The 11,705-nt window shown below is 36.1% G+C and overlaps 1 protein-coding gene across 2 annotated transcripts in view; it reads right to left on the minus strand.

Moving 5' to 3' along the window:
* Window positions 1–2,652, minus strand: part of spon1b (spondin 1b) — a 77,261-nt gene extending 74,609 nt beyond the window's left edge. For both annotated transcript variants that reach the window (XM_051884576.1, XM_051884575.1), the window contains exons 1-2: window positions 1,944–2,652; window positions 412–518 (exon numbers count right to left, since the gene is read on the minus strand). In XM_051884576.1, coding sequence (XP_051740536.1) covers window positions 412–518; window positions 1,944–2,172 — 336 coding nt within the window. In that variant the 5' untranslated portion in view covers window positions 2,173–2,652. The remainder of the gene's footprint in view (window positions 1–411; window positions 519–1,943) is intronic.
* Between the last annotated feature and the right edge of the window lie 9,053 nt (window positions 2,653–11,705).

An 11,705-nucleotide genomic window follows, 5' to 3' on the forward strand; every position in this document is an offset into this window, starting at 1 on the left:
AAAGACTATCGCAACTTTCGTTTCATGCTGACTTTAACTAAGGGGTCCTCTACCGATAATTCCATATGACTTTCCTCTTTATGTCAATGTTTTTTATTCATGAAAAAATTCAAATTAAACAAAAATTAAATCTTCTATATCGCCGTATTTATTTCAAAATACTTTTTTTTTTTCAGGAAAAGAAGATAATTACATTCTTCTTTTGAAATCAAACGTGTTTTTTATGATTTAATATTTCATGCACCAAAGGGTTAATGATCGTTTTCTTCCTAAAATGTACCACATCTAAATACAGACATGCAGACGCAACCCAACATAAACTGCAAATCATTTTGCAGAGACTGCAATTATACTGTCATCTTTGATTGCCACAGTTCAAGGCAGTTATACAGGGTCACTGCAATCCCTCACCTTGAAAGTGCCGGCGTAATCGTCAGGAGTGACGCCCTCCCGTCCTTCCTTCAGAGCAATGAGGGTAAAGCCACGAAAGTAAGATGGGCTGGAGGCATACAAACTCACTAGAGAGAGAGAGAGAGAGAGAAAGAGAGAACAAAATATAAGTCAGAGGTACCAGAAATGAGCTTAACAGTAGGTCAGATCTCAACAGTGTGCCAGGGCAAGTCGCAAACTGCTCTCGCATTTGGCACATACGTTTGCGTGTAAGCGTGTGGGTTGTGCGAGTGCTTTTCACATGAAGCAGTGAATACATATGCATGTACAAACACGCCGGGCATAAAACCCTCATAAAAAGGCATCTGCTGCTTAATGAAGGCCACTTACATGAATCCAAATGTCAGTAAATATCAGGTTATGGAGCTTTTGATGTTAAAACCAGTATTGAACTTATCCTGACAGGTAAATTATTGTGGAAACATTAAAATATACACGAGGTTATACAGCAAATAGTTTTTTCAAATCAGTCACAATGTTTTTTAACAGATCCTCACTTGTAGGGGAGACTGAGTAGATTTGTAACAGTCTAACCAGTTAGAAATTAGGCCATAAATGACCACGATCCTCCTAAGGTGACAGTAAAAGTTGTAAAGTGTGTAAAAACAAAGGATTTAAAGGACAAAAATATTCTGAAATCTTATCATTTGGTTCGAAATCATAATAATAGATGTTAAATTGCAGAATTGGCATAATCTGAATCAGCAGGTTGTCTTGTTTTGACATATGACACAATTCATTGTTTCTAGTAAAAAAGAAATATAATGACTTACCAGACAGGGAGGTTGTAACACACTTTTGTACTACTGGTGCCACAAAACTACATTCGCAACAGTTGTTAGAGTAGTTTTCTTATGTTTAATGTATTTCTATATTTGTTACACAATTTTGTTGTTCTGAATAAAAATATTACATATATAGTTTGAATTAAAACGTTTTAAATAAAACAGCAGTGATTTCTTAACACATAAATGTGATTGCCACAACAACAACAAAAAAATCATGCTCATAATCATGTTTTCTAGTGTTACAGTATGGAACTCGTTATACTTGACACAAATTTACACTGTTAAATTATACATTGTAGATGTCTAACCTACTTTAATTTGTAGCAGACAAGTATGTGAATATTATATCGCAATTCGAGACACCTAACACACACACACACAAACTCACACGAAGCTTAGAGACGTTTAAACAAAACGTGCTACTAAAATCCCACTCTCCGAGAATCCTCTTTGGTAAACATTTCAGGTTTTAGTGCTGCAAAAAGCAGGTTTTCTAAACTCTTTTTCAAATAATCACACATATTCCCCACATAAAACGCTGTTCAGCATTTTAATGTCAACCAACTTGGTTTACCTGCAGAAGATGCACTAAAGACGACACTTTACGCACCAATATTTACAATACTCCACACACGTTGTTTTTGCACAGGCGTGCATTAAAAGCCTTTTAAACTGACCGTAAAGGAACATTTTGTGACCTCTAACCTCTGTAAGTGCTCCCGGGTTGGTAAGTTTCTGGGTCTCCTTCAACTCTGAGGCGAAACTCGTTCTGTCCTTCTCTCCGAGCGCTCCGCGTCTGCGTCCGCAAAATCCGACAGAAACCACCCTCGGATCTCGACTGTCTCTCTGCGGTATCTCTTCTGAACGCATCCGAATGGATGAAAAAGACATTCAAGAAAACTAACAGCACAACCAGTCCGTCTTTGTCCATCATTTCCCCTTCTTTGCCTGACCAAACACAAGTTTGCAGTCTAGTACCAGCAAGAAAACGCAGAACTGGAAAAGACGGTCAAAACAAACAGACGCATAAATCGACCAAACTTGTCTATTTTGGGGTCCATTCACGAATAAAAGAGAGCAAAGACACCGTATCCATTCCCACTGAGGAGATTGCGGACGGTTGATAGTCCCGTGCCCGCGGTGCGCGAGATTGATTGAAGGCGAGCGCAGAGACAGAAGACTCAGATGTTGACTTTACTGAAAGGATATTCAAACTGAGAAATACCTATTTGGTCTCCTTGATAACCGAGCTCAGACTTAAAGAGAATAGATTCAGACTTTAAACAAAACCTAGACATAGACGGCTGACATTCTTGGTGAGACGCTCTGAGGAGAGAGAGATCGCGAATGTTTGAACAGCCGCGAGCTGCAGCAGCAGGAGAAAAGAATCACAGGGAGCTGCGCACTGAGGAGACATGGAGGATGATTTTGGGAACTCCTCCGTCTGTTAAGCTTGTTTATGCAAGGGAATGATTTGGAGGCACATATTTTTTAATGCGAGGAATTAACTGCATGTTTATTTCCGGTCCAAAAGACTTTTTTTTTAATTAGGCTACATGAAATGTATCACACTGTGTTGATGTACTGAATATCTTTATGTAGTCACAACCGTGCTTGTCTACAGCACTACAACATAAATTTAATGTACAATAGTTCTATTAAAGTAATTTTTTTATAAAGTAACTTATTTTTCAGACAAAAACTGGCCAACATACAGACTGTAAACCGGACTGGATATACATATGAGTGGCACGGAGTGATTTCCTCTCCCTGCTCAAAACGCTCTGTAATCACGCTCCAGCTCCATTTCGGGTTTTCCCTTTCACAATAGTGAGAGAAACCCGCTCCGAAGGATCCTGGGGCGAGAAAACAAACACTGAAGCTTCGACTTCTAAAAGTCAGTGGCCTCATTTTGAAATTATGAAAATTAATATATGCATATTTCTGAGTAACTGTTTGGGTTATGAAAAGAAATTACCTAGCCTGCATTGATTTCTATGCAGCTCCTAAAGGGACATGGTGATGGAAAAAACAAGAGATGGCAGGAAAAAAATAGGCTTTATTTCAATGCTTTTGCGTTCCCCCGAGAAACTTTGCGTTCGCTCTCAAAATGTTTGTGTTCCCGCAAGAAACTTTGCATTTGCTGGCAAATGTTCTTTACGAGTAAACACAACGAATGCAAAACATTTTGCAAGTGAATGCAAAGTTTCTCGGGGGAACGCAAAACATAGGCCTACGCGAGAGAATGCAAAAGCATTAAAGGATTAGTTCACTTCAGAATTAAAATTTCCTGATAATTTACTCACCCCCATGTCATCCAAGATGTTTATGTCTTTCTTTTTTCATTTGAAAAGAAATAAGGTTTTTGAGGAAAACATTCCAGGATTTTTCTCCATATAGTGGACTTTAACAGTTACCAACGAGTTGAAGGTCCAAATTCCAGTTTCAGTGCAGCTTCAAAGGGCTCTACACAATCCCAGCCGAGGAATAAGGGTCTTATATAGTGAAATGATCGGTCATTTTCTTAAAAAAATAAAATCTATATACTTTTTAACCACAAATGCTCATCTTGCACTAGCTCTGCGATGCGCCACGCATTACGTAATCACGTTGGAAAAGTCACGCGTGGCGTAGGCGGAAGTACCGCGGTAGGGCGAAAAACTCCCCTCTCATTTTCTCCTCCAACTTCAAAATCATCCGACATCGTTGTTTTACCTTTTTTTGTAAAGGCCGTTTGACTTAGTCTTTGCACGATTGCTTTGTAAACACTTGCTCTGTACTTCTGCCTACGTCACGCTTGACCTTTCCAAGGTAATTACGTAAAGCGTGGTGCATTGCAGAGCTAGTGCAAGATGAGCATTTGTGGTTAAAAATATTAAAAAAAAAAACAATTTTTTTTTTTTTTTTTTAGAAAATTACAGATTGTTTCGCTAAATAAGACCCTTATTCCTCGGCTGGGATCGTGTAGAGCCCTTTAAAGCTGCACTGAAATGGCAATCCAGATCTTCAACCCGTTGGTAACTGTTGAAGTCCACTATATGGAGAAAAATCTTGGAATGTTTTCCTTAAAAACCTTAATTTCTTTTCGACTGAAGAAAGAAAGACATAAACATTTAATTCTGAAGTGAACTAATCCTTTAACATAATTTTCCCTTCCATCTCATATTTTTTCCCTTCACCATGTCCCTCTAGGGGCTCTGTAGATTTCACAGTAAAATTCAGAATAAAAATGTTAACAAATGAAATCTTATTGTAAAGTCTTACCCCTTTTTTTAGTGTTAGAAATTAAAGTTAAATTTTGTAAAATCCTTGCAATATTTTACAGTGTTGTAATACTGAATATTGTAATTTCTAAGAATGTATATAAACTTAACAAATAGCTTAATTCTTGACAGGAAACTTACATTAGTGTTGAATGGGAAAAACATGCTGTAACAGCAGTCTAACCTGGAAATCATTAGCAACTTGTAAACGTATTTTATCAGCATCATTTTTGAGTTTGCACAAGTTTGGTCTCAGCATATTATTTTTATGCAACGCCAAGGCAGTTTTTCATTTCAAATCATTTTGTGGCCTCCATGAAAATTTGTTGAGGGCCCCTAGCCCTGGTTAAAAATCACTAATCAACAAGAATAACCTTTGAACATCTGCATACGCTGTATATCTGTCTGTTCAGAGGAGAAGTTAGAGAAACACACCAGCAGATGTCATTAACACATCCTGACTGACTGCACTGGAAATATGCCATAATAATTAATGAAAATGATTTCCCATACGTCCACACACCATTCAATTAACTTACAAATGCAGTTATTTTAATCTATAGAAAGAAATCAGCTTAAAATATACCCTCTTAGCATCGATCATTTCTTATATCCTAATATTTTTTTTAGGTTTATTAAAAAGCCTTTACTTAACTGGAGATTTCATAATAGAAAATAGAAAACAATATATAGAAAAGAAAAGGAGTACAAAAATACAAACAAAAAAAAAATCTATTATGAAATATCCACTTAACTAATGAGTGTGCCTTGTACCTTTTTATTGTAATTTTTCCCTACCAAAAACCACCTTTAAATCTCTCACTGAAGGACAAAACAGTATGCTTCACCAAAAGGGCAAACCAAAGTAGTCACTTTCTAGCAATACAAAGACCAAATCTGCTCATAAATGTCTATAGAAGACGACCTTCCAGGCTGAGTTGTTAGTTTGACACCTCACACATTCACTAACCTGTGTGTGATCTTGTCACCCGACCTATTGATCTGCCTGGGGTTGCAACGACTCAAGGGGCTGTGAAATATGCCAGAAGGTTTGTTTGACTGTATTGCCCTATAGCTCAGTGCTTGTGTGAGAGAAACACACCAGCAGCATTCGAGCTTGTTAATGCTTCAGTTCATCTTTGGCACAGGTTGTGCAAGTCTGGAGAGAGATGAGAAAAGAAGTTTAGAGGGGGTATACGGATGGGGAATGGCAAGCGGACTGACATTTCTTTTCTTTTTTTCTGTTTTGTCCAGTTTTTTGCCCACAGAATCCAAGCACAAAGTTCAGAATTAGTTAAATATAGAGAAAGAAGTGAAACACTTCAGCTCAACCACACAAATCATAGACTTTGTCTGTGGTGTGACTGATTGCTGGCCATTTAAGTATGGTAGTCATCTTAAAGGGATAGCTCACTAAAAAAGTAAATTTTTGTATTATTTGGTCAACCTCATGTCGTTCCAAAATATTTGAATATGTATAGCTTAAAAGCACCATTTATTGTTTTTTATAAAAGCAGTTCATACGACTGCACTATATTTCAAGCCACCTGGGATATTTTGAAGACTTGTTACGCTGCTCTTTTCCATATGTGTGTGTAATATATGAGCGATATCACACAAGTAGCCGTGCGTTATGGCTGTATATCAGCACGGCTGTGATTTGGCCGTAGGCACGAGTGCTGTAGGACCCTTAATGGACCCTTTCTCAATACGAAATACAACATTATTTATATAAAATAATATTTATTGAACAACAATATTTAAATTAACAACAAAAGCCATTATAAATGACAATAGGATATAAACACAATTGTACAATAAGTCAAGCGTACAAAAGTAGAGCTCTACAGGAACATAGCCCAATTCAGTTTGCTCAGGAACAAGTAATAGATTAACAAGACCAAAGATTGCCCATTTTATGTACCCAAAATTAATTATATCTTGCGTTTAACTACTGTAAGAGCCAGCAGCAAATCCCCGAAGCACTGGCCGAGATGAAGCTGTTCTCGGCGGGTACACGAGCACTGAACGGCTGCTGACGGCCTGGAGCTCGCATCTCCGAAAACGTCTAAACAAATCTCTCAACTGTCTAAACAACTACATTAAGGTCTAAAAAAACTACAGTTTGTGGTACAATATATATACACACTGTATATTGCTTCAAAATATCAAAAATAAAAGCATACAGGTTCAGAAAGACATGAGGGTGAAAATATAATTTTTTGGGTGAACTATCCCTTTAAGTAACTATTGCAGTACGAAACTGCTTAGCGTCCAGATGTCATTTTGGTAACACTGACTTGAGTTAAACCTATCTGTGATTAAGCCAGATGGCAATTTAATGTCTCACTGAGACAGCTTTTATTACTTAAGGAAATGGTTGAGGTCGCCAGGAAGCTCTCTTTTAAGTGCTGAAAAAGTTCCATGACAGTCCTGATATCCAATGAGGTCATTGAGTTCATCAGCACACATCATATGATGTTTCTGTTTATCCCAAGACATCACAGTGAATTGTAAAGCTGCAACACTAAATTTGTTTTGGCCACATGCGGCACAGAGAAATGCTGTTTAAAAGCTCAGGTGTGAAACACCTCTCATGTATATGTTAATCACATGCTGCGTCAGCAGACTTTAAGACAGCTGGAGACCAGGGCAGGAGTGGACCTGCAGAGCTAAAAGCCACACAGTGCTTTTCAAGTCAAAGTGTTTTAGTCAGTTTTAGTCAGCATTATGAATAGCATATTATAAGGCTGTGGTGCTTGTTTTCATGTTAAAGCACTAGTGTAATCCCAAAAGATGCAGACCTAGAAGTTTCTGCCTATGACTGACAGCTGTCTGAAAAGTGCTACAAAGCTTTTAATTGTGCATTTTGTTGCTTATTTTTATGTTTATGCAAAAGAACACTAATTGCTTCATAATTAGTTTAAAATAAGAAGAAAAGTCACAATTACAATAGAGTTGCAAATGTGAGATATAGAGCCACAGTTGGGAGAAATTGTGAGAAATAGCCGCAATTGTGAGATAAAAATTCACAATGTGAAATATAGTCACAATTATAAGAAATAAAGTCACAAATGTGAGATACAGTCACAAATGTGAGATACAGTCGCAAATGTGAGATAGACATATAATTGTAAGAAATAGTCGCAAATGTGAAATATAAATTCAAAATTGGTATAAATGTGAGATATAGTCGTAATTGTGAGAAACAGTTGCAAATACAAGATACAGTCACAATTTTTAAAAATAGTCACAAATGTGAAATCTAAATTCAAAATTCGAATAAATAGTCACAAATGTGAGATATAGTCATAATTGTGAGAAATAGTCAAATGTAAGATACAGTGACAATCTTTAGAAATAGTCACAAATGTGAAATATAAATTTACAATTGATAGAAATAGTCGCAAATGTGAGATATAGTCATAATTGTGAGAAACAGTTGCAAATATGAGAAAGTCACGAGAGATATAGTCATAATTGTGAGAAATAGCCACAAATGAGATATATATAGTCGAAATTGTGAGAAATAGTCGTAAGATATCAATGTAATATAGTCAACGTGAGATATAAATTCGCAATCAGTAGAAACAGTCACAAATATAATATAGAAATTCGCAATTGTGTGAAATAGTTGCAAATATGAGATACAGTCACAATTGTGAAAAGTAGTCACAAATATAAAATATAAACTCGCAATTTGTAGAAATAGTCGCAAATGTGAGATATAAATTTGCAATTGTGAGATATAGTCGCAAATTAAACACTGTTGTCGTAATTGTGAGAAACAGTCGCAAATGTAAGATACAGTCACAATTTTTAGGAATAGTCGCAAATGTGAGATATAATCGTAATTGGTAGAAATAGTTGCAAAATGTGAGATATAGTCGTAATTGGTAGAAATAGCTGCAAATGTGAGATATAGTCGTAATTGGTAGAAATAGCTGCAAATGTGAGATATAGTTACAATCTTTAGAAATAGTCACAAATGTGAGATATATAGTCGTAATTGTGAGAAACAGTCGCAAACGTGAGATATAGTCGCAATTGTGAGAAATAGTCACAAATGAGAGATATAGTCGTAATTGTGCGAAACAGTCGTAAGATATAAATGTAATATAGTCAAAGTGAGATATAAATTCGCAATCCGTAGAAATAGTCACAAATATAGAACTTCGCAATTGTGAGAAATAGATGCAAATATGAGATACAGTCACAATTGTGAAAATTAGTCGCAAATATAAGATATAAACTCGCAATATGTAGAAATAGTTGCAAATGTGAGATATAAATTTGCAATTGTGAGATATAGTCGCAAATGAGACATACTGTGGTCGTAATTGGAAGAAATAGTCACAAATGTAAGATACAGTCACAATTTTTAGAAATAGTCGTAATTGTGAGAAACAGTCACAAATGTAAGATATAGTCGTAATTGTGAGAAACAGTCACAAATGCAAGATACAGTCACAATTTTTAGAAATAGTCGCAAATGTGAGATATAGTTGTTTTTCTATTCTGAAGCAGAAACATGCGAGATAAGACATAAATCTAAACAGATCTAACCAACTCACAACGTCTTTAATGATACTACTTAATGTTACTCTGCAAGAAAGGAACATAAGCAGGCTTTTATTGGCTTTAAATTTTCACTGCCTGCACAAGATGAGCATAGGGGTGGTTATGTCTACATACAACACTGTGCTTGGCCCCCAAAGTGGTAAGGACCATTATGCAGGCAAGCGCAATGGCCTCTTGTCCTAAAGTGATAAATGTTCAAATCACTGGCGGCTAATGTACTGTGCTGGGGACTTTTTCTCTTAGTAGCATTCTAATTGACTTAGAGGCAAGTGATGCAAAGAAAGTCCATATGCCCATTTCCCCTGAAACACCCTCCATCCTCAAACCCTCCCTTGATAATTAGTAGGCGTAGCTGTAAAGAACGACCATGAGGTCTGCGTTTTCTCTTACCTCAGTTAGCATATCATATAGGTGATGGTTTCAGACTTTCATTGTAGCTGATTTACAAGGTGTTTTGTACTTTCTGTCTTGAAATTTAAAGCCTAAGTCTACTCCTTTGATAAAGCCTCCGTCTGGGAAATGGCACAGATGTAGCTCGGACAACTGGAACACATTTAAACACAGATTACTGAAGCAGTTTTCAGAACCTGGAGACAAGATTTCAGTTAAATAAAATGAACAGAAGACTCTCGTCTCCTATTGTAATTACTTATTCTCCTTGACCTTTCAAAGACTTTCGAAGGAAAACAGCTTGTTCCTAAGTAGTCTCAGAGCAATAAGTAGCATTTCCTTTTGTCAGGATTCACCGCCTATTGTATTAAAAATAAGAATTGCATAGTGTAATACATTCATGTAGTAAAGTAATGCTATTTTTAAGTGCCTTACAGTCTATTTCATTTCTTTTTTTGCTGTTGTGATGTTGTATATTTTTTTGCACGAGTGTGTGAATAAATAAGAAATAACAACGGAGTGTCTTTATAACCCTCTTTTGTGCAGAACTACTTCCTTCTGCCATGGATTAAAATCTCAACTTGACAGTTTGACCAAGGCTCCGTTACTAATTCTAAAACGTCACTTTAGAACTAGTAATGAAGGTTGAGTCCCACTCAATGTTGAGTCCCTCCATTGAAACTCATTGTATTTTGAACAGCATTATTGAGAGAGAGAGAGAGAGAGAGAGAGAGAGAGAGAGAGAGATTGCGTGAGCGAGCATTACCTGTGTCTGATATAACATTCATTCTTCAGGTCGATGTCCATAATATTATATCCATTATAAAATCTATTTGAATGTCTGATGAAGAAAGCGATCTTTGTATTTGTACTTTTTACAGTTAAAGGAATTTTCCATAACGGCGCTAAAACAACGTCCTTTGTTTACAAAAGTTGCTTTCAATTTAAAAGTCTCTTGCGACTAACTCATTCACTCATAAAGTTTGCCACCATCTAATGGCGTATTAATGTAACTTTCACTCAGTCCTTTTTACGCACCAATGGACCCTTTCTCAATACGAAATACAACATATTATTTATATAAAATTTATATAAATAATATGTTGAACAACAATATTTATTGAACAACAATATTTATATTTACAACAATAGCCATTATACAATAGGAAATAAACCTAATTGTACAATTCAGTCAAACGTAGGCAACAAAAGCAGTGCTCTACAGGATGTTAGTTAAATATAGCTGTAATATTAAATTATTAAATTTAACATAGCCCAATTTGATTTGCTCAAGAACAATAGATTAATTAATGATTCCAAAGATTGTATGTACCCAAAATGAATTATATCTCATGTTTAACCACTAGAGCCAGCGGCAAATCCCCGAAGCACTGGCCGAGATGAAGCTGTTCTCGGTGGGTACACGAGCTCTGAACAGCTGCTGATGGCCTGGAGCTCGCATCTCTGAAAATGTCTAAACAAATTGTAAAATAGACACTATGATTAAATATGAGTCATATATTTCAGATCTAAGCAACTACATTCTTACATAAAAACACTTAAAACTACAGTTCGAGGTACAACAAGTGTAGTATTTGTAAAAAATATGGTGGATTTGTTTGGCCGCCATGAGAGTCGCTTCAAGCGGAGTGATACAAACGGTGAAAAGGTAGAAGTGCTGTTATCACTAAAATGTTGCACGGCTCTCAGCCAATCAGATTCGAGAATGAACTGTGTGTGTGTTTTTATATATATATATATATATATAATTACACACACACACACACACACACACACACACATACACTTTTTGCAGAATGTTTTGTAATCTCTTCGAAAAACAACACACCAATAATGTTTACTTTTAAAACAGTTTTTACTCTGAAATTCTGAGTAACAATCCAGGTAACGCACCTAATTAAATGTGAAATGTTCTTGTAAAAAGTATTTCAATAATCTTTGTTTTATTTACAACTTTGAAAAAAACATTTTTACAGTAAAGGAGAAAAATACTGAGGTATTTTGTGCCCATTTGTCTGGTCAAAATGTGAACTATGTAAAAGGAAGGTAGTTACCTTGGTTCAGGGTCTCTGTACAAAAGTATCCACGCATGCTACTTTTTATTGGTCGAAAACTTTCCTGCAGTTATTTTTCGAGATATAACATGATATTCATAGATTTTGTTAACTGTGAATCATGAATGTATGAGAATAGCATTTGGGAAAAGGTTAGT

Source organism: Ctenopharyngodon idella, chromosome 24 (assembly GCF_019924925.1).
Source record: "Ctenopharyngodon idella isolate HZGC_01 chromosome 24, HZGC01, whole genome shotgun sequence".
Lineage (NCBI taxonomy): Eukaryota > Metazoa > Chordata > Actinopteri > Cypriniformes > Xenocyprididae > Ctenopharyngodon > Ctenopharyngodon idella.